This window comes from Curcuma longa, unplaced genomic scaffold (assembly GCF_044706935.1).
Source record: "Curcuma longa cultivar G26 ecotype Majalengka, Jawa Barat unplaced genomic scaffold, ITB_CL_G26_1.1 contig_11566, whole genome shotgun sequence".
Taxonomy (NCBI): Eukaryota; Viridiplantae; Streptophyta; class Magnoliopsida; order Zingiberales; family Zingiberaceae; genus Curcuma; species Curcuma longa.
Genome location: NW_027428906.1, coordinates 41312 through 67759, shown reverse-complemented (window position 1 = coordinate 67759; position 26448 = coordinate 41312). Strand labels below are relative to the sequence as shown.

General features: G+C 39.1%; 5 protein-coding genes and 1 long non-coding RNA gene across 7 annotated transcripts; 3 read left to right on the top strand and 3 right to left on the bottom strand.

The window, feature by feature from the left end:
• Positions 1-1213: 1213 nt before the first annotated feature.
• On the bottom strand, positions 1214-3492 carry LOC141815860 (uncharacterized). Its single transcript, XM_074703725.1, has 7 exons — positions 2673-3492; positions 2405-2602; positions 2267-2332; positions 2131-2199; positions 1965-2039; positions 1653-1877; positions 1214-1563 (listed from the first exon to the last, which is right to left on the bottom strand). Exons 1-7 carry the CDS (start codon positions 3177-3179, stop codon positions 1501-1503), a joined length of 1203 nt encoding a protein of 400 aa, XP_074559826.1. The 5' UTR covers positions 3180-3492; the 3' UTR covers positions 1214-1500.
• Positions 3493-7230: 3738 nt separating this feature from the next.
• Positions 7231-11122, top strand: LOC141815859 (C-type lectin receptor-like tyrosine-protein kinase At1g52310). 2 transcript variants are annotated; one of them, XM_074703723.1, is made up of 4 exons: positions 7231-7547; positions 8417-8842; positions 8935-9505; positions 10350-11122. In XM_074703723.1, the coding sequence occupies exons 1-4, from the start codon at positions 7436-7438 to the stop codon at positions 10927-10929; spliced, it is 1689 nt and encodes a 562-aa protein (XP_074559824.1). In that variant the 5' UTR covers positions 7231-7435; the 3' UTR covers positions 10930-11122. The 2 variants fall into 2 exon arrangements, with proteins under 2 accessions (XP_074559824.1, XP_074559823.1); XM_074703722.1 differs by having other exon boundaries at positions 8932-9505.
• A 748-nt stretch (positions 11123-11870) lies between these two features.
• LOC141815861 (CBS domain-containing protein CBSCBSPB1-like) lies at positions 11871-18175 on the top strand. Its single transcript, XM_074703726.1, has 14 exons — positions 11871-12128; positions 13852-14020; positions 14117-14249; positions 14333-14503; positions 14645-14723; positions 14843-14956; positions 15042-15108; positions 15538-15643; positions 15720-15778; positions 16822-16925; positions 17003-17139; positions 17215-17300; positions 17386-17475; positions 17735-18175. Exons 1-14 carry the CDS (start codon positions 12001-12003, stop codon positions 17921-17923), a joined length of 1632 nt encoding a protein of 543 aa, XP_074559827.1. The 5' UTR covers positions 11871-12000; the 3' UTR covers positions 17924-18175.
• LOC141815862 (non-specific lipid transfer protein GPI-anchored 1-like) lies at positions 18146-19235 on the bottom strand. The gene is made up of 3 exons (XM_074703727.1): positions 18843-19235; positions 18510-18569; positions 18146-18423 (listed from the first exon to the last, which is right to left on the bottom strand). The coding sequence occupies exons 1-3, from the start codon at positions 19180-19182 to the stop codon at positions 18287-18289; spliced, it is 537 nt and encodes a 178-aa protein (XP_074559828.1). The 5' UTR covers positions 19183-19235; the 3' UTR covers positions 18146-18286.
• Positions 19236-19455: 220 nt separating this feature from the next.
• On the bottom strand, positions 19456-23613 carry LOC141815871 (uncharacterized). The gene is made up of 6 exons (XM_074703737.1): positions 23509-23613; positions 21659-21930; positions 21452-21558; positions 21202-21334; positions 20729-20923; positions 19456-19984 (listed from the first exon to the last, which is right to left on the bottom strand). The coding sequence occupies exons 2-6, from the start codon at positions 21914-21916 to the stop codon at positions 19709-19711; spliced, it is 969 nt and encodes a 322-aa protein (XP_074559838.1). The 5' UTR covers positions 21917-21930; positions 23509-23613; the 3' UTR covers positions 19456-19708.
• Positions 23614-25459: 1846 nt separating this feature from the next.
• LOC141815852 (uncharacterized) lies at positions 25460-26116 on the top strand. Its single transcript, XR_012600620.1, has 3 exons — positions 25460-25554; positions 25626-25685; positions 25762-26116. It is a non-coding gene; the product is annotated as an uncharacterized LOC141815852 (long non-coding RNA).
• The last annotated feature ends 332 nt before the right edge of the window (positions 26117-26448 follow it).

Sequence of the window (26448 nt, the reverse complement as noted above, 5' to 3'; positions counted from 1 at the left end):
GAATTGAAGGAGGAAGAAGGAATAACAACGTGCTCTGAGCCTTGCTGGATCCCTCCAGGAGCTTTTGCTAGCCAGCAGAGCAGAGCTGTTGACCTCGGTGAATCCATGGCCGTTCGGTTGACAAATGGAATACGGTGAGTTCCATTCATTGTCTGAGTTAAAAACTTTAAGCAATGCTTATTATAATCCACAAAATTGCAATATTTATGCTTTTCTCTACATTTCACTGAATTGAATTTATTTTTTTTATCTTGATCAAGCACTTTGACTTCTACTGAATTGCTTGAGCCTGATGTCTGCTGATTAATGGTATTTGTTTTCTTCCTTTTCTTTTTTTGACTGAAATTGCAAGCCTAATTTAATAATAGATTTGCTTTTAGAACACTGTCACTTGGATTGAATCTCATCCGTTTTCCTTGTCCTAATTTAGTTTGCAGAAGGCAAAAAGTAAATGAGGCGACGGGCCACCAAACCAGACAAAGATATCATAAGCCAGTTGTATGACAAATCTGAGCCTTTAATTTTGGATTCAGGCAAATGGCGAGAACGTTTTGATTCTGGACTAGTAGAATAGCTTATCATGTCTTGTCATATCCTTATCGGTGTCGACTAAAGGTTCTTGGACTAGGAGAAAAAAGGTGTGTTAATCTGGATGCCATTGCCAGCTGAGGATGAGCACAGAGCCAGCCTGGTGATTGATTTCAATAGATATTTTCTTCCAAACCCCACGAGCTGTAGACCATCTTCTGGCCCTTCATATTTTATTGTGATCACCAAACTTATCATCCTCAAATGCTCAGAAATAATGGCCAGAAGATCGTGGTCCCTCGTCCCAATCTCATCCCAGTAATTGACAACGATTGGCAGGGAAAGGATGCCATGGCTGCTCATGTCCAGGTCAGGATATCAGTTTGCCTCTTGGATATGTTACTTCATCTTTGGTGCCATAATAATGGACCTCACTCAGCTTTCTTTCAAAGTAGGGGAAAGGAAAGAGATGCCGAGCTGAGAGGTAGCTGGACTCATGAGTTTCAAAGGAATTCCATTACACCCTCCATGTAAACACAACCATTTGCTCGCGGGGAGATCAAGGGAAGGGAGAGCTTACACTTCATGTAAACACAACCTTAGTGTCACAGAATCTAAAGTGCTCTTGAAATTTTCCAAGGGAGACGCATTACACTTCAATCCAAAAGGTAAGCAAAGCACACCATATTATTATTGGCACCAAAACAGTTCAGTGTCATGGACAATTAGCTAATGCACATAGGGAGTGTTTTGAACAATGAATGACAATAATAACAATAATACAAATTGATCAGAAGCTAAATGAGTTATTGATAGTGGTAGAACAACATTAGGATCCTAAATCTCTCAACTTCATCAAATTACACCATGAAAATAAATAAATGGCAATCTTCTCAGAGATGAACCAATTAATCTCTGGCAGGGATTCTCCTTGAGTTATGTACAAAAGCATCAGGGGAAAATGGAATTCTCCTAGTCGTGTCCTGTGTCCATGTGAGTAACATTTTGTAGATCATCCTCCCAGAAAGTGCCTAGCTGAAAGTTTGATAATCCTCTCGTGTCAAAACACGACTACTGGAATCTACGATAGAAGAGATTGTATCAAAGAATGTGTTCTTGCTTACCTGAGACGATGCACTCTCAAATCCTGCAATGAAAGGGTGGTGTGTGCTGAGATTGTGGTGGAACGCCAAGTCTAGCATATCGATCGAGCTCTGTGTTTCCATGCCATTAGGCAAGACACAATGCATAGGATTTCCTTGTGCAGGATGGTTAATATATGGTGCCGGCACCTCTGAAGTCTCCATCGAGTAAACTGAGTTTGGCATAGTTCCGCAAGCTCGATGCATCTGAATTTCCAAAATTCTTGTTTTGGTATGGATTCTAATATATCGATCTTATGCATCATGAAGAAAATAGAATTGTTTGCAACTTACATCCTTAGGAAGGCAACTTGCCAAATTGTTGAAATCCAATTGTGGATTCACAGTGGCCAGCTTCATTGATAGGAACTATTCACATTTAAATTGTAGAGAATTTAGATCCTAAACCTTTTCAAGTATTCTTCCATAGACATGCTAAATGTATCCACGGCAAATATACCTCAACTTGGCACTGTAACGACTGCACATAGTTGATAATCTCATCGAGCATGACCGCCTTTCCGGTGACCTACACATTTTAAAATGAGACAGGTTTCTAAGCAAACAAATCTGAGGAGTCCATCACTATCTGATACCTTGTTGCAGCCGGGAACAAGATCTTGTAGCAACTTCATCCTCTGGCTTATCTTCTCTCTTCTAACCTAATGACAAGGAATGAGATATCGATGAACAGGCCGCGCGAAATGAAGCAATTACAAACAATGTGCTCATACCCTCTCAGCAAGGCTATGACTATCTGTTGCTTGGCCTCTTCTTGCCCTGACATGGATGTAATCCTTAGGAGGCTCAGGAGACTTTGAATTACTACTTTTCCCTTCATTCTTCTCTACCTTTGGTTTGACTGAATCAGTTTCGGTTCTGTTCTCTGTCGATCGACTTCGCTTTGCGCTTGAATTCTCTTCCTCTGTCAACTGAAGTTGCACTTTCTTCAGCAGTTTATACAGCAAATTCTCAAACTTGAATGAATAAGAACAGTTTTACCTTTACTTTGCCTTTCTGAGCTGATCTCCGTTTCTTTGCAGGGGCCCCTAAACTTGCTTCTCCACTTGCAGATGGATCAGACACAGAGGATTCGGCCCTTCCACACACCAATTCACCATTATTCTCAAACTGTAATCCGCCCTCTGCCGAGGCTTCCATTCTTCCCTCCGGCAGCCTAAACTGGGCGGGGAGATGGCCGTACGTCCGGCCGTCGGAGAACCGCTGCTCCAAATGTGCCGCCGGCACTGGAATTCCAGACAAAGGAAGCCCGCCTGCCGCGGCCTGCGGCTGGTGGAGGAACCGATTGAGTTTGGTTGGGGAATTAAGTCGAACGCCCACCGGGCGTGATTGCTTCCGGGACGCCGCATCGTCGCCGGTTAACTCTCCCCCTACGAGCTTGTGGAAGGCAACGGCGTCGGCCGATGCGTTCACGAGGCGGCCACCGGTCGGGTCCGCTCCGTGGTTCCAGTTCAGGTCGAGAGGCTGCTCCGGCCGACCGCGGAACATCTCCGGCGAGGTAAAAATCGCTCCTTTCCGGAAGAAAATCGCCCCAAAAGCAATCAGAAACGCCGAGAAAGTATGCTTGCCCAGAAATGGTCAGTCTTTCCGGCGAGGCACAGCAAAGTAGTGAGGAAAACAAAGCTAAAACTCTCCTTTGGCAAGGCAAAAGGATCAAAAGCTACAAAGACGAAGAAAGGAGGGAGCTTTGCGGCAACACCGAGCAAGAAAATCCAGGAGACGACGGGAAAAGGAAGGGGAGAAAGGAGAGGTTTTTGAAAAGGGAAGACGAGAAGAAGAAGAAGAAAGCAAGGAAAGCCTTAAGCTGTCAAGGTTTTGCCCATGAAAGGATAAAGCAGTATTTATCAATTTTTAATTATCTCAAACCAGAACTCTATTCACACTGTCAATTTATATATATTTTTTAAAAAATAAAATAAAATACACAACACATCACAAAATATAATTTCTAGTGTTTTTCTTCATTTGAATGTGTTAATTAAATATCCAGTAGGTAAAGTAGTTGTCACCAAACCAATTAATTAATTACTTTTCAATCTAATAATACAAATAATTTACTTTCTAATCCCCAATTTTATTCTATTTGCAGCCTTGGGATTGCTGCTGCCTCTCACATGCTGCCTCTTGGAATCTTTTTTTTTTTTAATTTAATTAGGAAGGTGGGCTTCCACAGTTCTTCATGTTATTAACCTTTTTTTTTCTTTTTCTTCAAAAATATTAGTCTTTTTCTCCATTGCATCTCCTTGATCCCTAGATTAAAAATTACAGTTGACACATTATTTCGATTTCGTCAAAATCCTACTACTTCTGCAACTTTACTTCGTTATAACCAACTCAGCATGTCCCGAAGACTTATTTTTCCTACTAATCCTTATTGTTATACTATTTAAATCTTAAAGTTCAAAAGTACTTTATTAGGACAAGAACAAATATTTGTATTTTTCTTCCCATGAGTACTTTTCTCAATTCAATTACACATTGGATGATGAAACATTCTATCCAAGCAATCCAAGCAAGTAGGGTGTAAACGAATTCAATATTTATAATTTATTTATGTTCATATAAATAATTTTAATACTTTATTAAATTAGCTTATATATATATGGATTTTATTTAAAAAGTGATTAAAAAAATTAGTCCCACATGGGAAGTAAATAATGGATAGTATTGGCTCTAATATGAATAGGAATTTAATTTTTCAAAGTTTTAAGACAACATAATTAATTTATATTAAATCAAAATTATATTAAAATATGTTTGGATGGGTTTAAAAATAAAATAAGAAAAAAGGAATAGTTTTACACATCGTGAATCAATCATTGCATTGGATCACTACTTAATTATCTTGCCAACAACGATTCCAGGAAACCCGGTGGTTGTCGGGTTTCAATATAAACTAATGGGCATTTTTTTTTTTGGGAGTGACGCTCGTTTTTTTATTTTCTATTAAAAAGAACGTTTATCTTATTCTTATTATTATCATTCATCATACATATTAAATTATATAAATCGTTTAGAAATATATTATAGTAGCTATAAAACGATCGTCCATATACAATTTCATAACTGTTATAACATATTTAGTAGTAGAATCAAAAATTATAATCTACTAGATTGATTTGATGAAAAAAAATTCTGAACTGATTAAGTTTTTATAACTTATGCAATTAAAATCTTTTATTTTCTAACAACATTGGTCGTTGTTATCTTCGGGCCTTAAGCTAAAGCTCAAGTAAGCTAACATTAGCTTTCACACCCTTACACATATATATTAATTATAACAGTTACAATATCATAATTGTTACAATACATACTTAACTTGTTCAAAAAATATTATAATAATTATAGTTTAAATTACTATAAGACGTATTTAATCATATTTATTTATCATTCACGCTCTAGCAATTACGAAATCATAACTATTATAACTATTATTATATTAACTACGATTTCACAACTACTATAATATATCCAATCAATTCAAGATTGAATTATATGAGTGATAGAAATTCACGATAATTATATTATCGTACAAAGGGGCTAATGGGATAGAGTCCTTTTGATTTAAAAAAAAATAAAAATAAAGAACACCCTATTCCAAAAAAAAAAAAAAAATCAAAACTAATTGCTGTCAGGAGGAAAGGCACCAACCTTGATTCATCGCTAATTTCTGGGATCTGCTGTTTGGGCTGTTCCAGGAACCTCACTTCGCATAAATTCCATTACATGTAATATTAAATTTTAACTGTACTGTTAATTTTACTAAGATTGACAGTATAAGACAAAATTCAAATATGGCATAATCTGAATAATGCCTTTTTTTTAAAAATAAATAAATAATTTTAAGGTACATAAAATTGGTTTTTAAATTTACAAAATTAATATTAATATTTTGAATCGACTCATTTATGATAATTAATAGTTGATGTTAACTTTAGTGTGTGAAATTGAGGTGACATTCATATCTCTATGTCTAAGATTTAGAAAATCAAATCTCAATTTAATGATAGAATCAAGCAGGATGAATGTTGCAAGCTAAACTGGCTTGAATGAATGGCATAGCTAAACTGGCTTGAAGCACATATTCATGAATCAATTCTGTCATTCTGTATACATTTCTCATATGGTATAAGTTCCACAACCAGTGGTTTAAGCATCTCATGCATGTTGCAAGCCTTGGTGAATTCATTCATGTTGAAAAAGAGAAAAACTTTACTTCCCTAGACTACTAGTAAACTTAATTTGGTCTCAAACTACTATAAAGTAGCTCACTGATAAACCCATCACCACAGCTTGCTTAAAGCAGTATGAAGATGCAGTAAAGTCATCACTCAAGTTTCTAGATCAAATTTTTGAATGGTTTGACTTTGTTGATCTAGCTATCAACACAAAGTGAAGGTGAGATCGATCCATTATAGAGATACCTTTACATCCTTGACTTTTAAGTTAATATATCTACATTCTCTTGGCCATAAATTCTACTGCAAATTAAACTAATTTATTTGCAGCCATGAAAAAACAAATTCGGAGATATTTTTTTAATAAATTATTATTATTATTAGGACATGATTGTTTTCTAGTAACATGCTCAAGTTGCCTCTTGGTCCTGCAGGGAAATGGAAGTTGCAACTGGTCACAGGATGTCAAGCAGATTGTGGACCTGAAGTTTCTTCTACATATTGGAGCACTGGCTTGGCTGTATAAGCTATGGAACCAAGCTACTCAATCCAATCCATGATTGCCTTGCCTGTAATTCCTACACCTGAAATGATTCATTCTTATGCCCTTGAGCAACCTTAAATACATCTGTTCTTTCTCGTTGATGATGCAATGAGAGACAAGTGGGTGGCTCGGTTTGCCGTCCTCCCTTCTCTGTTGGTTGTGCCTCCCATTCGAGCGTTGCGGTTCATGAAAATCGACTAAAGAGAGCACAAGCTGAAGCATTCCCAGCGACATCGTCTAGTAACACTCGTTTATTCTTTGCTGTTATCATGAGAGTCATCCACTTTAGAGCCTTCGATCTGCCTTACCTATAATTGTTTCGAAGGTGGAGATGCTAAGGGACAGGCGACTGGGAAGCCGAAGAGCTCCTTCAGCAATCTTTCATTCCCAAGGCCCGACCTCTCTTTGGGGTTTCAAAAGCTAGTCAAGAACTTATCCAACTACTTTGCATTTGAGGAGGAAGAGGAGGAGGAGGAGGAGGATGAGGTGAGAAAGCGAGGCCACGAGAGGCAGCAACGGGAGAGCCCTGTGAGAGTTATGGTCACATGAACGTTGAAAGTGACGCCACCTCCAATGCCTTTGCGTTCGTTCACATGTCGAATTCATGTAAAAGAATTTTAAATTTTTGCGATAAATTTATTATAAAATTGGAATTTATGTGATTTATTATAATAAGTCTGTTAAAATAAATTTCGTAATTAACCATTTCAAATTGATATTAATTGCTAAATTAATGAATACTACTATTATTCATTAACTTCTTTGTGGAAATTTGTTACTGTAGCAGTTGATTGGTCCGGACCATCACTGTCTCCCTTGACTTGGGAATAGACATCGCGATCGGAGAAGAGTCGAAGAGGAGCAGAGAAGCGAAGAGGCCGAGCAGGCGATCTCCTCGCTTCTCCTCTCTCTGCGCATTCCGTCGTTGTCGCCCTCTGCTACCAGATTGCCTGTGGGTTTGGGGTTCGTCTGCGGGAGCGGTGGCGGAATTTGGAAATTTAGAAGGGGAAGCGCGTTTCGCTATGGAGGAGGGAGGAGGTAGTGGCAGTGTTGGTGGCGGTAGAGCTAGGGGTGGTGCCTTCCTCTCCTCCTTTCTCATCTGCTTCTTCCTTGCTGTCGTCTCAGCTCAAGACCGTGAGTTGTAACCCTAACCAATTTTTTTTTTTATTCCAGTTGAGTTTTTGCTACGTGATGCTGGAAAATGATTGCAGCGCTTCTTTAGTTGTAGATCGGTGTAGGGTTTTGCTTGAATTTTGGAGTTGGGAGTGTTTTTTGCTGGTTCTGTAGGTATGATCGATATTTGTAGAATTTGAAGCGTGATATAAGTGCTAGGGAAGTATAGCGCAGTGGTAATTCTTGTGCTTCTTTAAAATGAATTTTATATTGTTTCGAAAAAATGTTTTTTTCCCCTAAAGAATTGATCCGTCCACGTAGCGCTAATCAGTGAAAGACGCATGCTTTATGAATTAATTATCTTTATTTTACTTCTCATAAGGATACGATGGTAGGTCAACAATTAGCATATGGAAACAGGCGTGCAAGAATTTCACTTATATACTTATTCACCTATGATGGTAAGTTAACAATTGAATTCTCTAACAATTTCACATATGCACTTGTTTAGACATTGGCATGTCTATATAGCTGTGAGGTCTCCTTTTTTATAGGTGTGAGATCATCTGCTATTATTACATAATAAAAATATTGTAGATATTTTTTAATATTATCGTCCCATGCTTTCAGATTGTCTCATATCTTATTCAATCCGTCATTGAAGCAACAATATTATTAGTACCTTTTATTAGAATGTGTTAGTTACACTTACACGCAAGATAACAAGATTGTAAATAAATGAATAATACAATTATATTTACAGTGATTTCTTTTACAATTCAATTTTTTAGGGCATTATCATTAACAAGAGAATGCCTGCATTTTTATTATTGTCTACCCTTTCTTTTCTGTAGATTTACATGTTTTTAATATATTCTTTCTTTCGATAGCATCCTGCCCTGATGGTTGGCATGTCAATCCCAGTAAGAACAAATGCTTTATGCATATGACTGGCTCTCTACCTTGGGTTCAGTCAGAGACAGTCTGCCAGAATTTTAGTGGTTATTTGGCAGCCCTCACTTCAGTTGATGAGTTGAGTTTTGCACAAAGCTTATGCGCTGGAAGCATTAGAGGTTGCTGGGTGGGAGGACGAGGTTATAATTCTTCTCTTGGATTTCGTTGGAAATGGTCTGACAATATTTCGAGATGGAACGAATCTGTTTTCCCTGACAAACCTTTTCATTTCAATTGTTCAAGTGCTTCGTGCAACAGAATGAGCCCACCTGATCTGTGTACATTGGTACCTAATAGCCATGTGGCTCTCGTTGCTGACAGCTGCAATACATCACATGAATATATTTGCATGGTTGCTCGAGGTACTAGATGACTTTTTAATGATCCTTCACTTTATCAAGTTCCTAAATTTGGCATTATTTTATAGCCAAGTGATAATTTTGATTTGCAGCAGAAAACAAATGTTCCCACAAGCTTTGCCATATGGAGTATATGATCGCCCTTGCAGCTGTCAGTGGATTAATCCTTTTCATCACTTTGGTTGTTGTCATATGGCTGCTAGTATATAGGCGAAACAAGAAGCGCAGACGGTCTCGCAAAATTTCTAGTCCTTCATCAGCTGCATTAGTTCCTCCATTATGGAAAGTATTCACCAGCGACGAGTTGAGATCAATTACAAAGAACTTTAGTGAAGGAAACAGACTTCTTGGTGATGCCAAAACTGGTGGAACTTATAATGGTTTCTTGCCTGATGGCTCAAGAGTGGTTGTTAAGAGACTGAAGAGGTATAGCCTTCAAAGGAAGAAGGAATTTTATTTCGAGATTGGAAGGGTTGCCAAACTTCATCATCCTAATCTAGTTGCTGTAAAAGGCTGTTGCTATGATCATGGTGATCGCTATATTATCTATGAATTTGTTGCCAATGGGCCATTGGATCGATGGCTGCACCACATGCCAAGAGGTGGTCGAAGCTTAGATTGGGCCATGAGGATGAGAGTTGCTACAACTCTTGCTCAAGGAATTGCGTAAGTATAATAGAAAATGAATATCAAGATAAGCATATGCATATAATCATTTCTTACCATTGTATTTTTGTTTTGCCATTTGGTGCCTACATAGTGTTCTCTTAATTTATAAGACAATTCTCTTGTGCGAATTACAAATTATGAAGGATAGTAATTTAAAATTTCTTTAGATATATAAAAAAATCTAGATATCAGAAAAAATAGTTACTATAAGAGTGAGATTTGTAGTACCTCTTGTTCAAGTGATTCAGGGGTAGTCACTACAATCTTGAATGCCAACGTAACCATCAATGAAGCTCATGATTTTTTTTCCAGTTGTGAAATGGTCTCTTTATTCTATGCTACTTGGATTAAGTACGAATATTCAACATAGGGGTGTGAATCTATATCTCACACTGATTTCGGTATGAATATCCAACATGGATGCAAATCTGTGTCTGACATGATTGTTTCACCTAATCAAAATGGGAGTACTGGGTACAAAAGGAGGAAATGAAGAGGCCAAGTATCAGAGTCTTTAATTCTCCAATGTTTGATTTATTGAACTACCATGATAGGAAGAACTCTTTAGTCCTTTTCCTTGATTTAAATTGTAGAGTTTTTCTACAGAATTCCACATCTGTTCTTCTTGGGCTTATTCACATTCTAGTTATGGCTACAGAATGTGGTGAAGGTGCGAAAGACCAGTTAGGATTAAGGATATAATTGATCGACGTCTGGCATGTCAAATGCTATAGGATATAGCAGGATAAGATCCACCTAATTAGACTTCAAATCATGGCTTGTTGATGATGCTTTGTTGAACTCAGTTCATACTCATACTAACTGATATTCTCAAATTCAGGTTCCTGCATGACAAGGTGAAACCCCAAGTTGTACACCGCGATATACGAGCTAGCAATGTCCTTCTCGACGAAGAGTTTGGGTCTCATCTGATGGGCGTAGGCCTCTCCAAGTTTGTGCCATGGGAAGTCATGCATGAAAGAACAAAGACAGCGGGAACCTATGGATATCTTGCTCCAGAGTTCATGTACAGGAATGAATTGACAACGAAAAGTGATGTCTATAGTTTCGGTGTGCTGCTGCTGGAAATCATCAGCGGCCGACGACCAAGCCAGGCCGTCGAATCTGTGGGCTGGCAGACGATATTTGAATGGGCGACCCCGCTAGTTCAGTCCCACAGATACATCGAACTCCTCGATCCTTTCATATCCGACATCCCAGAGGTCGGGGTGATACAGAAGGCTGTGGATCTTGTATACTCATGCACCCAACTCGTCCCCTCAGTTCGGCCAAGGATGTCGCACGTCGTGCATCAACTGCAGCAGTTGGGTCTGAGAGCACTCTGCGAGCAGCCAAGGAGCGGCACCAGCACCAGCGCAACGTCGCCAATGTTGCCGTTGGAGGTGGAGTATCCTCGCTGAAGTTAATTGATCGCTTAAAGCTGCTGCCTTAGAAGTTAATGGCGTGTCACCTAGCCGAGGATAATTTACATAGTGCTTATAATAACTTAAGACTTCTTATCGTCGCGTACAAGCTTCCTTAGAAGTTACTCTTATGTTGCAGTGCTTCAAGTATGATAGTAGTAAGTATCTTATGCTGTTTGTATTATCTTAACTTAACCGATTTCTGCCGCTTTGCCGTCCGGCCACCGCCGGCTGCCGGATTTAGCTCGGTCGATGTATTTTAGAGACGAGTGGCGCGTCGATTGGGCTCGGTCCGGTGGTCGGACGGCGAAGCGGCAGCGGCGAGAACAGTTCGGGTGCAGCACTGTGCATTCCCACTTTTGGATGATCGGATTGCGCAATCACGCGTGATGGACGGTGATTTTAGCGGCGCGCAGAATATCAATTCTGTCTTAATCGATTATATTTTAGAGGGGAAAATCTATTGGAAACTTGTTTAGAACAGATTTAATGCATGAAAAAGAAGGGAAGGGTTGCAAGCTCACTTCTGGATGAACAAATTGTGATTTTTATAATAATCTAGATATTTAGAATTTTAAAGGTAAACGGTAGTAAATTGGGGGACAGTTAAATACGTTGCAATACTTTATCGTTACCCAATCGAATCTTACCAATTTCCTACCCGCACGCTCGTCGTCGCTCTATACTGTGGACTACCAATGGGCCCCGATGACTACGGTGGCATTTCAAAATAACGACGGCCAATTCCCTTCCTCAGTTAGTGTCGGCATTATAATAGTTACTTTTGTTAAATGTTACGTACCCTTGCTTCGATTGGCCAGCAGGCGGGCCCAACGGATCAGTCCGTTGTATAAGGAAGGTTAACCTCCCGTCAAATTGGGAGGCGGAGGAGATCGCGAGACTTATCGCTTCTGCCGGCATCGCGAGTCCGATCTCTCGGCCGCTGGCGATCCGAGTCGGCTCGCGGGAAGGAGTGCAGGAGTGTTCTTCGAGATACAACGCCGGAGCTGCCGGAAAGGGCGAGGAAAGGGAGAGGTTAAGAGTCGGCCGGGTTGATCTTTGGAGCATATGGACGGGCACAGCGTCGGGGGCGGGTCGATTAGGAGGGGCGTATCGGGGACGGGTTCCTTGGGAAGGAAGAAGACTACGGAGAACGGCTCGGACTCTGGACGGCGGAGTTCTGTATCTCGACCTCCGTGCGTTTCTTGTTCCCTCATTTAGATCTAGATTTCTTCTCGATAGATTCTTTTTTTTTTTCAGTTGATTTCATCTTCTAGTAGCTTACGGCGGATGTTTTCGATGGATTTCGTCTTGTACTTTCGTTTGCGCCTGATAATGTTGAATTCTCTTCATGATCTGGGACTATATGATTATTGCCTTGGAGAAAAAAAAAAATCTTTCATGGCAGTTCTTGTCATACATATAGACACTGTTGTAATTCGTTATTTTGTCAACTTGATGTTAAATGACTAAAGCGAGTTTCTTTTGTCCGTGCATTGAACCGTTGAAGTTTCAAGTTTTTACGTCGGTTACATCTTCAAATTAGTAGGGATAGTGAAAATATACTTCCTTTTATAACTCATTCTTTCACTTTTTCATCCATCCATTTCCCCATCTTTTGTTGTACGCCCGCATGTTTTAATTGATAGATGAAATCAGCAAAACAGTAAACAAAGCAGAAATGGTGAGATACTGGTTATTGAAAGTCCAACTCCTGAGTGAAAGAGTATTATAATTTACCAAGAGATAACATTTTCTTGCCAACCTTTGAATTAAAGTAGAGAAATAGTTTACAGGACAGTGCGTCTAGGCCTAAAATATGTTTCCATCATAGGGAAGTTTCGTATTGGATATATTAAAGATGAACTGAATGATTATAAATATACATAAAAAGGTTAGATATAATCAGGGAAAGCCAATGGGACACTTCTGAGGGAGTTCTACGCCATCTGTAAGAGATCCTAGAATCACATCCACACAATTTCCTAGAGCCAACCAAAGCAAATGTTTTCCTGAGTATGTTGTCGATTCAGTAGCTCATGTAACTGATGAATTAGCCCATACATAATTTGTAGAGGATGGAAGGCATGCTAAGGCTGGTGGGTGCAAACATGTGCGGTAAATAGAATATAATCCTCATGGTGGATCACTACCACAGCAAACAACTGTACAAGTGGTATCTTGAACTATATGTCATAGTGGCATTTGTTTGCATTTAGTTTCTTCATGAAACATCAATCCCTTGTGTTTAACAAGAAGTAAGAAGAATGTGCCTATTATCCATTCTTCTATCTCAATGAGCCAGTGCAGTTCATCATTAGAGGAGGTATCAAGTAGTCCAGTGTCTCAATGCATTTGTAGTAGCTTAACTAAAGGGGTTTGATCCTTGGAGGTAATGCCTCAGCCAATTGCTATAACCTGATAACGTGTTGCAGTAGGTATAACAGTGACAACGTGTTGCAGTAGGTATAACAGTGCTCGAACTGTTCATTATTTCTATCGCCAAGACTGTTGTGAACTACCTATTTATCCTTCCATAAAGGAAGTATCATACCATCTCCCAATTCCATTGGCAAATAGTGTTCGGTTGCCTCACGCGGCTGGGCTGTTAATGACGATCCATGGCAAATCGCGCTTTGGATCATCTAGAACAACTAACTTTTTTTTCCTTTACTCTGAAGGTGAAACCATAGTGTACGAAATAAACAAGATTTGTTTTCCATTATACTAAAGTTTGTTACAAAATGTTTTATATTGCAAAGCATTTCCTCTATCTTAAATATCAAAAGAACTTCTGAGACATTTACATAAAAATGTGCATTGTACTTTGTAGATCTTACTAATTGTGTATATTGTCTTTACATAATTTTGATATAAAATACCTTCCTACCTTGTTTTGAAATTCGAACCTGATGGCAGAACTATGAGTGGAGAAAGAACAGTTAAGAGATTACGTTTGTCCAAGGCTTTGACTATCCCTGAAAGTACAACTGTCTATGAAGCTTGTCGTAGGATGGCTACACGAAGGGTTGATGCTGTCTTGTTGACAGATTCAAATGCACTATTGTGTGGTATTCTTACAGACAAGGTCCATCCATTATAAGCATGAGTTTTAGAAAACCAAGGGAATATATCAGAGTTCATATTATTGCTTTTTGTTTATATTTTGTTTACTTTGTTAAAGGATATTACGACAAGAGTCATTGCCAAGGAGCTAAAACTTGATGAAACTCCGGTGTCAAAAGTTATGACCAGAAATCCGATGTTTGTTCTTTCTGACACACTCGCTGTGGAAGCATTACAGAAGATGGTACAAGGTGTGTGATCCTCAAAATTTGATTGGCACCTTTGACGTTATATGTTAAAATTGTATTTACACTTTCAACCTTGCTACTTGTAGGAAAGTTCAGGCATTTGCCAGTTGTAGACAAAGGTGAAGTCATTGCTTTGCTTGACATTGCAAAATGTCTATATGATGCGATAGCACGAATGGAAAGGGCAGCTGAAAAGGGAAAGGCCATTGCAGCCGCAGTTGAAGGGGTAGAAAAGCATTGGGGGACTTCTGTTTCTGGTGCGCAGTTTCTGTTTCCTATAGCAATTGGATATTTTTCTCATTATAGCTGGTCTCAAATAAAGTATTCTTGTTCATATTGTCATTTCTCAAGAAACTAATATGGATATGCTTGTCAATATCTTTAATCTGTTCTATTAGGTCCCAATACATTTATTGAAACTCTTCGAGAGCGGATGTTTAAGCCATCTTTGTCAACCATCATTCAAGAGAATTCAAAGTAGGTAATATTCTTTTTCAAAATTTACTTTCTTTTAAGGAAATGTGACATTCATTTGCAAGTAGCCGAGTAAGCAGATGAAATGTTGTCAATTAGCTGATAGTGGAATCTTTTTCTAGGATTGTTACCGTCTCACCTACTGATTCAGTGTTAACTGCAACCCAGAAGATGCTTGAGTTCAAAATAAGTTCAGCAGTTGTGACAATTGAAAATAAACCCCAGGGAATTCTAACGTATGTTGTTATGAATTTAACTTTTTTGTTCGGTTGTGTTTTTTTATTTTTTTCTGAATTTGTTTTCTTTCTTTCTTTTTATCAGTCCAAGAGACATTTTAATGCGCTTAGTTGCCCAGAATCTTTCACCAGAATCCACCCCTGTGGAAAAGGTATCTCATCGGTCACATGTTTTTTCTTATTTTTAGTTTTCATATGTTTCAATTGCCTGTGATCTTTTATTTGTTTTTTTTTTGTTGGCTATGTTCTCGCTCTGTCCTCTAGTTTGCCATTTGTAGTCTTCTTTTGTCCTAAAATATGTTTAATGCAGGTCCAAATTTTTCATAAGACCTTGTACTTTTTTTGCCACTTGCAAATGCTACAAATGCCAGTAAAGAATAGATGATAAAATAATTTTATTGAACTGATCAAGCTTTGACTTTTTGAATTGTTTGTTACTTCAGATTTTTAAGGGAACCTAATTCTAATCGTTTTGCTTTTACCTTTCTTTGCTTCAATCTGTTCTTTCTTATTCTTCATCGCCACAAAAGAGTAAATCTGCTGAAGATGTATTTAACGAATTTGTTAATCTTTACATTCAGGTCATGACTCCAAATCCTGAATGTGCAAATGTTGACACAACAATTCTTGATGCTCTTCATACCATGCATGACGGGAAATTTTTACATTTACCTGTTGTCGATAAAGGTATAATTACCCATGAAAATCAAATGTTGTTGTGTTACCCTTGATTTTAACTGATATAGTTTGTCTTGTTGAGCAGATGGGGATATTGTTGCAGTTCTTGATGTTATTCATATTGCCCATGCTGCAATAGCCACTGTAAGTTGTTTATGAACCTTTTTCGAGATATCCTTTTTAGTCGTGTTTATATTTCTTATGATATCCTTTTTAGTCATGTTTATTTTTCTTAGATTTGACTACTTAGATGCTGAGTTTTACTAAATAAGCGGAAGTGAGATATCACTATCTAGTATCTACTTAAATGCCAAGTCCCACTGGTCCCTCTCCCGTCCTATTTTTTTGGTCCATGAATAGATCATGGTTATCTATGGTCATGGATTGTAGTAGTGGGCTTTTACATTGCCTGGAAAAGGTCAAGTTCAATCTTTTCCCCTGATATTAAATATTATACTGTGGTCTCACTCATTTAAACAAACCAAATTTTAGTTGCTGGATTCGAATTTCATAGGTCAAATTGTATCTGAGTACGATCAAACCTGTTTATTTTACATTTATTACTATATATCATTTAATATTTATCGAAGTCTGTTTAAACCAGCTCAAATAAACAAATTCAGTTTATTAGAGAACTCATTGAGTAAATAGACTACCATCAGCATATGTTTTTATTAAATTTTGCTGAAAATTGTTTGAGTGGTATTCAAAGGTTTGCAGTTTCGACTAGCCATGATTCTCAGAAATATTTCCTCATGCAATCTGAGCATGTTGGTTCTTAAATGTGTTTGAATGCTTCAATCTATTATCGTCTCTTGTTTAAATATATTGATATTTTCAACTATTTACTTAGCTGATTCATCTAGATAACTATCAAATTGGTCCAGTAGTTGCATGAATGATGGATTTAAATCTTTTGGATGGCTAAATATATATTACAAATTAACAAAAGCAAATGAATATTAATTTTAGTTCTTTAGTCCATGGATGATTAGCTTAACTTTTGTTTTGTTACTTTACTCTTTTAAGTAGCAGTCTTACAGCCTGGCTGAACTGTTGGAAATGTTCATTTGGTTAGCCAGGTGCTTATGGAGGATTCCCACTTTCTTCATCTTGTTGCCTTTCATCCAAACTTCTGCTAATATGATTTCCATTATTTAGTTTTCTTTTGTTTGAATCCTGTGTAGGCTGGAAGCACAGGTGCAGCAAATGAAACCACAAGTGCCGTGATGCAGAAATTCTGGGATTCTGCTTTGTCTCTCGGACCTTTGGATGAAGATGATTCTCGAAGGTATACAAATTTCCATCCATGTTATTTTACCCATTCCATTGTCTGTCATCATAACTTATACCTTGTCTGTATTTTAGTGAAGGATCTCTAAAATTTACATCCGAAACCGAAGATACAGTTAGATCATCTGCTTTCTACCCACCTTCAAGCTTGTCAACGACCTTTGGCTTTAAGCTACAAGATAAACAGGGAAGAATGCATAGATTTAACTGCGGTAAGCACTTTGATCAAAATTAAAGAAACAGTTTCACTCTGGAAAAACTTATACCGAACTTGTTGCCTACTGCAGAAACACAAAGCTTGGCAGACCTTATAGCTTGCATACTCCAGAGGGTTGGTGGCGATATTGATAAAAACCATCTACCACAGATACTGGTACCATTTAGGATTCTTTACTCCTTAGCTAATCGTAACAATCAAACATATTGGTCGATAAGAATCTTTTCCTTGATCGACCTAGTATGAAGACGAGGACCACGACCAAGTTATTCTTGCATCGGATGGTGACCTTGCGGCAGCAGTGGACCATGCAAGACAAGCTGGTTGGAAGGTAAAAATCATGCTGTTTGAGATGTCTAGACTCTCTCTCGCTCTCTCCGTTGTCGTCGTCTACATCATACTTGAATACATTTATTTTGGTATTAATGAGGATGCTACGAGGACCTATGCTTCCATCCAATAGAATACACTTGAAATTTCAAAGATACCCTAAACCTTGCCATTGTGTTTCTCCAGACCATTTCCCCTTTATCATATCATTTTTGAACAAACAGGTCAGGTTCTCATCGTGAGCTCCATTTATCTTGCAGAGTTTGAGGTTGCATTTGGATTACGCTGGCATCGGCCAGAGGAAGAAAGGTCGTGGTGGATCGGGCACTGGGAATCTGGAGTACGCACAGAAGGATGCATGGGCCAGCGCATACAGCACAGTGGCTGCTGGAGCAGCACTAATTGCAGGCATCGGAGTCATGGCCTACTTGAAGAGGTCAGCATCGTAGATGAAAAACTAAACATCCAGATCAATCACAAACTCTTGTAACCATAAAGAAAAGAGTTCGACAGATGGAAGAGTGCGATAATAAAGCACCAGGCACGTACTTGTGATTATTTATCCTGAAGACAGGAAAGGTGTTTGATGATTGTCGTTACACAAGTTTTACTCTCGATGAATCCTCAGGATAAAACAGAAACGTTGAGAAGATATTTGGTACGAACTCATATAATGTTAAGAAGATATTTAACAGAGTCCCCACATGGAAATTGAAGAATGTCCCATACATTTATTCCTCATTCATCGACTTCCATTCATACAGACATTGTTTTGCACAGAATGAGATGCGAACCGCCCCGCCGGAGTTCCTTCAAGCTCCAACTGAGAAAATGGAGAAGACGATCGTGAAAACGAGGCCAATCACAGCGTCGACCTGATGCGTGGCCCCATTCGGAGTGTTGCTATTGCTCACAGTTGCTGTTTCGTTGGATATGGAAGTGGAAGCAACTGCACACAAAGAATCAACTTCAATCTGTGCCAAGTTTAAAGCCATCGAGAAAACATACACGCCAAAAGGAAGAGGAACTTCTAACCTTTTGTGGAGTTGGTGAAAATGGCATAGTCAGGCGAGTTAGGAGACAGTTTTAGAAGCTCTGTCAAACAAGTCATTAAGTGGAAGGTAAGAAAAGCTCGTTTAAACATTTATAGATTCTCTACCAATCTGTCGGAAGGAAGAGCCCATCTTAGTGTGACAAAATACCATTAAGTTGTGTTGCAGTCAACCAATCATAAATATGCTTAATGACTGACTGACTAAAAGAGCCATGATACAAGTATCCAACTACCATCCATATCTGTTCTAACAGAAAGTGGATCACTTGCTATTTTCTCAACGACTGAATGGCACTAGAAAGTGGTCGACTTACTTGGGCAGTTACTGACGCTGGAATTGGCAAGCTTGCAGGCGTCCGGAAGCTGGAGGAGTCTATCGAACTGCAGGCCGAGGCTTTTGACGGCGGGCGAGCCGGAGTGCGTCTGCTGGATGATGAAGCAGAGGCAGGCCGCGTCAGTGTTCCTGATGTCCGTCACGGCGCTGCAGCACTGGGCCGTGGGGGCGTCGGCCTTGGCGGTGGCGTAGTTCAGGCAGGAGGTCACCTTGGTGAACTCCTGCCCGCACTTCTGCTGCATGGACGAGTCCTGCCCGGCCGCGAACGCTGCCGCCGAGGCGAGGAAAGCGAGCAGGAAAGCAGTGTCGGCGCCAGCCATGGCCACGTCGAACTGTCGAAGGGAGGAGGAGGAGGAGGAGGAGGAGGGTTCGATCGATGTGCTGCTCAGTTGCCTTGAAAGGCCCGAGCTGGTGAAATATGAGGGCGGGGAGGCGCGTGAGCATTTAATAGCAGTAATGGCTGCCCAGCCATCGATCTGGTTTTCATGAGCTGGGAGATGCGTTAAATGTTGAGTAGGTGTGGCAGGTTTTGTGAGAGCCAGCCATAGTCCCATTAGAAGAAATTTTATTTAAACTTTAGATGAGAATTGGCTCCTGTGATAACATTAATGTTCAGACAGAGACCACACCAAACTTCTGTCTGCAGCATTTACTGCAGAGATTAATTGTCCCTGTACTTCATCCTAGATGCCAGAAAACAACTCAAATCGTAAGAAATAGATCAATTTTACAAGTGCCCGATCATATATTTCCTATCATTATAGCATGTACAAAAATATCGAATGCCGCATAGTATATAAGCAGTGGAATAGCTTAAATAGACAATAAGTAGCTGAACCACATGAGCTAGGCCTCTTTTGGAGTCGATGTAACACGGAGAATCGCGTGAGCACGTAGAGGTGTCAGCTTCGCATGGCAAAAGGCCTCCCAGGACTCGGAATCCGTTGGGTCGAGAGAGTCTTCGTTTCGGGGGAAGGATGCTTGGGAGTTCACATAAACGGTTTGCAGTTCTACTGCAAGTCTTCGAGCAGCCTCTCGCGATTCAGGAAGCTGGTCGCTCAGCTGGGATGCTGCAATTTGAAGGAGCTTGTCGATTCCATAAGCTTTGATTCCTTCTGTTCCCTATAATTAAAATGTGATTAATGTAATATATTACAATCAGCAAAGATGATACTTGGAGCAGAATGTAAAAGGTAATTCATGTGAATCATCAAACGAACCAACAAATAATGAAGATGTGTTTGGTGTAAAATTTGATTTGATTGTTAACTTGTTTGTATGGATGCTAAAATTAGATAGGAAAGTAATTTTGAAACTTATTTGTTTCAAAATGAATTAAAAAGCATGGAAGATAAACCCTTCTGGGCGTCAGAGAGGCAATCCAAGGCACGAGTGATAGGGGTTTTGGTGATATACCAAACCAAGGCTGCTCCAGTTGACATCCTCCCCTGCAACACCTTCAGTTAGGGAACCATGGGAAGGTGGGCATTAGAGAGAGAGAGAGAGACCAGAGGTGGAGCTTGGACATGAAGGAGGCAATTGAAGACATGGGTGGGAGAGATTTGGGGGTTATACAAAACCAAATCAGCTCCAGTTTAGCAAGGCACATGTGGAAGGGATTTTGAGGAATATTTACCATCCCGACATAATTTAAATGGATTTAGAATCAAAATTAGCTGAAGCCTCCAACATCCAATCAGAATCTGGTGCAAAAGAAATTAGTAGAAAGGAACCAAAAATAACCCCTCTCGTGCTTCTTAAGAAAAAAACCATAATGTATTGAAACATGAATTCCCAGAATATATTTGATATGGATGAAAAAATAAAAGAGAAGAAATCGTCACTCTGAAGAGGAAGGAAACTTACAAGTCGAGGCACACTCTTGCTAAAACATATAGATGCTTTTGCTCGTATCCGCGGATTTTTATCAGTGAGATAAGGCAGCAACTTTGGCAACAGCAGTGTAGGAGAGACTGAAGTGGTCATAGCTATGAGAGCAGCCAAAGCAGCTTCACATACAAACCGCTTGTCTTGTGAGGACTTCAGTAGCAATTGGACAAGCTGAAGAATGGAAAATCCAGGGCCTTAGTATCTGGTAGAAGAACTAACATAATTGATATTACACGATCGATAAAAAGTTTAGAACATTTCTGAGTCTTAGTATTTGCAATTGCAAGTCCAAAAATTGTTTGGAGGAAATAATCATAACTAGGTGAATTATGAAAAAAAAAATCTAGAGTGGAGAAGCTGTTTGATTTAAAAAATAAAACTTATAAAGACGTGTTTTGGTAAATATCAATTATAAAGAATGCCTTTTAGTTAAATGCTCAAAAATTTACCAGAGAATCAATTGAGTCAATGACTTTATCATTGTAAGCCTTAAATATGTCAGCAGATGCCATAATTGCAGTTTTGCAAACAGCACTTCTAGGGCTTTTCAGTGACTTCACGATCAACGGAATCACAGATCCTCTACGATAAAAGGTTTGAGAAAGAAATAACAAAGAAGATAATAAATGTCAGTTGAGAAACGGCTAATGACTTAATTATGTGAAACACACTGAAGAAAAATAAGAGCAGATAACTGACAAGATCTCGAGAAGCTTTTCTTCATGATATATCGACAACTGGCGCACATTATTAAGGGCTTCACATACAGAAACCCAGTCCTTTGAGTCTAACCTGCTAAACAGTGTCTGCACCAGGAAAAAAAGGAAATGAGATAAATGTGCTTTGATAGGTAAAAGTTTAACATGCTGTTGGATGGGAAGAACATGTTGAGGAATAAAAACATACATTAAAACATGCATCCAATTCTGGTACATCACCCAAATTCTCAGATTCTATGTACTCAACTTCTGCATTTCCTGTCTCTGCTACGGTTGTCCCCATATCAACTTTAATTGCTGGAACAGAACAGAGGGGAGGAGTTTTCTTCTGGAATTCAGATCCATTCTCAGTGTACAACTTTGTTAAAGTTCCTTTGCTATCAATAGTCTTATCCAATCCGGATGCGGGAATTATATTAAAATCCCTGAGGGATTTGGTAGACATCCTCACCTATAAATCTGAATAAAGAAAAAGAAAAACATAAGACGAGGAGGGTAACACATCAAAAACAAATTATCTTATCCATTGATAAAGTTCACGATGATATGTGAAACAGAATTTCAAAGTTTTCATTTAATACAAACTCTATTTATTAGTCAATCTTAGAATAAAATTCAAAGCAATATGCGCTACAAAATATCTAAATTTACATCTACATCAAACTCTAAACTATTAATCTACAGTTTTCTCAGAGAAGAACTTGGAAAAGGTGAAATGTTTGTAGAAATGTCACATCTTAACCACTGGGTATGCAAGCCATTAAATCTACAAAAAGGTCAGACCGAATCATTACAGAATGTAATAACCACCACATCATACAAATTAACACTATGGAGGAACTTTTTGATCAATCTAAAGGTAAAACTTATCCATCCCAATTTGGAAGACCTCTAAGAAGATAGAAAGTAGAAAACTATGATATCCCTAGATTTTAATATCAAGAACTCAAGCATGGGAAAATGAACCAAACTAAAAGCAACGATTGTTTTTTTTTCTCAAGAAGCACCACTCTGAGAAATTTACATTACTGGTAGGGTACTGCTGTCAAATAGTTAATAGATGGATGATGCATGAAACATTATATTCTCATCAAAAAAATAATGCACTCCAAATATAAGATATAAAACATGCATAATTTGACAGAGCACTATGTACCCAGGTAGTTAATCAAAGACTCGTACAACCTTGATATTCAAACTCCCTACTATGTGTTTTAATGGCAGCATTCTTCAAATGTACTTTAGATAAGATAAAACTGTCATTAACAGCGGAAAAAACAAAAAACACGTCATATGAAATTCATCACTAGGCATTCATCGTCTATTTAGGTCTAATTCCATTTTTTTTCTGTAACGATAGCAAGCAGCTGTTTGGTCTAGAATAGCTTCGCTAGATGGTGATTCATTACTTTCCAGAACACAAAGTAGCCAACAAAGTAGCGGCACAGTTTTACAAAACCTAGAAAGATAATAAATCAGCACAACGACCCCTGTATCCCACGCAAAAGGTAATCTAAGGGACCAAAACCACTTCGCTTACCGGAGCATACACTATGAGCAACATGAACAATTTCAAAAGAAAATTTTTCACATTTCTTTTGAGATCCAAAACTAATTAACGTACAAACAAAATTCCACCGACAATGAGTTCTGTACAGCAAGATCACAACTTTGACTGGAACACGCCCATCGGAAATATGAGCCAAAAAAAAAAACCCAGCGTACAAATGAAGCGCAAAAACAATAACCGTTCTCCCACTAGGTTTACAGCCAACAGAGTCCCAAAAACAAGATCAAACCCTTCGCCCAAAATAACAACAAACATCGAACGCGAATCGAAAGGAAAACTACAGTACCGGATCACTAGAAGCATTTCGATTCAAAAAGAGCAATGAGCAAATGGGTCAAAGATCACGTCGAAGCACACATCCAAAGCACAAATCTGCGCCAAAAACCAAAATTTTCAACAGATGTCGAATCAAAAACCACAACAGAGTTCCTTCCATGCAGAGAAGAGCGAGCGATGGCGAATATTACCTGGCCGCCGGAGGAGGTCCGGTCGAAGTGAAGCCGGCAGAGCGAGAAGAAGAAGAAGAAGCAGCGGAGGAGGAGGAGGATTCGCCGATAGGTCGGGAAATGCCTGCAGTGTATTTTTCGTACTATTTAATGCTTCGGTGTGGCAACTGGCAATTAAATAAATATCAAATTATGAGTGCCATTGCTACTTCAAACCACCCAGTTTCTTACCCAGTTAAGGCGCCGTGGGTCCCGAAGGATTCCCCAGTGGAAAGCAAAGGGCCACCGAGGTACCCGGACCAATTAGTTTTCCTAAATATTTTTTTTATTTTCGACATAATAAAAATAGTAGGCTTAGTAAACGCAATAAATTTTATCCATTTACAACTCTACAATTTATTTTAAATTAATATAATATCATTTTAAAAATCATAAAAATTAATAAAAGTTCAAATATTTATCTATGACTTATTTTCCTTAAAACAATTGTCATTCCTCCTTTCGCGACTGCGACCGCCTGGCTTTCCTGTCTCCTCGAGGTATGTGGACGTACTCAGAAACATACTCACAAATATACCCAAGACGTCGAACGAGTCCTCCTCAAGTTGGGTGCGCCAATCAAAACGAGTTGACGTGTCGCTCTGTAGGTGCGCGGTTGCTCCCAGCGTCCGGGGCCAAACGGCGAAAGCCGCCGCCTCGCGTTCGGACAGGCCACCGCAGCAGGCGGCGGGCCCCGCATGGCTCTGGCGAACTGAAAAGCAGGTAGAAAAGGCGAGTAACCCGTGCGTCGTGGCGGTGGGGCGGCGATACGGAAGCCTGCTGCTGCTGCATGCTTTGTATTTTTCCGGTCGCATTTATGTTTTTTAAAACTATTTTTTGTTTTATTTATTTATTTATTTATTTATGGTTTCGGTTGCTTGTGTAGCGTATGATGAGCAGTAACCACCAGCTACCAGCTAAACTTTGCTGGCTCACGTACCGAACTGAAGCATATGGCAAGACCTGCAATTCTTGCTACTGAATTATTATTATTATTATGAAGTGAGAGATTTTTATTGGATATTAAGATCTTAAAAAGACCCATACGATTTTATAAAAAATTGAAATACCAGCAATTGATGAAAGTCATAATTGATTTTAAAATCAAAATCTACGTTTCGCGTAGATAGACTTATACTATTAATTTGCTTAAAATCCATTAAAGATGATTGAGAAATTATTTATTTAAAGTTGGTACAAAATAATAATTAATTATTAATTAATGTTATATAAGGAAGTGCATGAGGAATAATCCCACATCGGAGAATTTCGATGGACTTTCCTTCCTTATTAATGTTACAGTGTTAATGAAGTTGACACAAAAAGCTCATGTATTCTCTTCTTACAGACGAGCAGGTGCGAGCTTGCACCTGTGAGCCCGCGGCTTGCCACTCGTCACGCGTGTAATGAGCGCTTTGTCGGCACATTTTGCACTCCTCCATCCTTCCGGAGCTACCGGATCCAACAATTTTACGATAAAAAAACAAAATAAATATGGAAGAAGAGAAGAGAGACTCACCAGCTACCACTTGACAATGGATGCCACTGCTCAAGAAACATCCAAGGCAACATTTGGCTCGCCAAATATCAGAATTAGAATCCAAACTCAGATAAATAAATTGTGTCCATTTGATGGTGCTGGGCCAGGAAATGATGAGGGAAAGCCAACCGCTCTGACTCGTTGCCAACCACTGAGTTTGTTGCCTTGTCTCAGTCATCTTCATCAAAGATGGCTTAGTAGAACTTACTCTGATAGCAGTTCATGATATTAATGGAGAAATTATTAAGGTTAGGATTTCCAAAGTTTGGTACAATATAGTTTAACTGTTTGGCCTAAATTTTTCATGTTCAATGACTCTAGTATTCTTCCCCCATGAACAGACAAAATTTGTTCAAGCACACATTTATTTTCTCCTCTTCCTAATAACTTGTAGTTCTACTCTGAAATCTGTCTCTTATAGCCTCCATGAGAAGTTGAACATGTCAGTTATGGATGGGAGACCATCTGCTTGCAGGAGAGTAGTCCAGGTGCACCTCCCTCTGCATCATTTCTCCTCTTCTCCCAGCATCATTTGCTCGAGTCGTCGAATCTGTTTCAGGTGCAAAGAATGGCCGAGTTGTGCAGCTTCTTCCTCCTGCCAAGAAAAAGATAGCAAAGTGTGAGTTACTACTACACTTGAACAGCTCCTCCCTCTGTTTTAGCACTATACCTTTAGCTCTTATGACTGGTTGCAGAACGAGCAAAAGAAGCAGAGCCACTGCCATGGCATGCCTCATTGGTTTATGCTCCCAGAAGGAATTGGCTGCCCGCAAATGGCAGGAGAGGAGATGTTTTGTAGAGTGGTTGACTTGAAGGGCAAGGTTCGACTGTTCAACGTTTCTTGGAATACGTGCTCGTTGCATGATTTATGCAGCAGATTGCTTACTTTCTTCTTCCTTCACTTCAATTCGTTGCATGATTTATGCAGCAAATTGCTTGCTTTCTTCTTCCTTCACTTCAATCCCAAGGAAGTTCAAACAATTAAGTTTGCAGAGTTGTGAGACTTCGAGTCAGAGATTGAGATCAGTTCGTGGCTCTTATTGCATGAATTATGGGATCATGTCTTGGAGTTTTTTGAAACATGTTGATATAAATAGTTTTGTTGGTTTTTGGATGTGAAGTCAATGCAGCAGAAACTATGGCTGCTGCCCCAGTGTGTGCCAAGTTGGTGTGGCAAGTTCAAACTAGCAAGTCGGTCGGTCCGATGCATTAGTGTTAGCCAAACCTTGATCTGGTTAGCTCGTTTAAAACAGTCTACATGATATACAAGGAATTGAACTAGTTCAGCATTTAAGTGTTTTTCCATTAAAAGTATAAGATGAGTATGGCCACCAAATTTATATTGAGCTCAAATAACTATGGTCAAGTAAATAACTCAAACA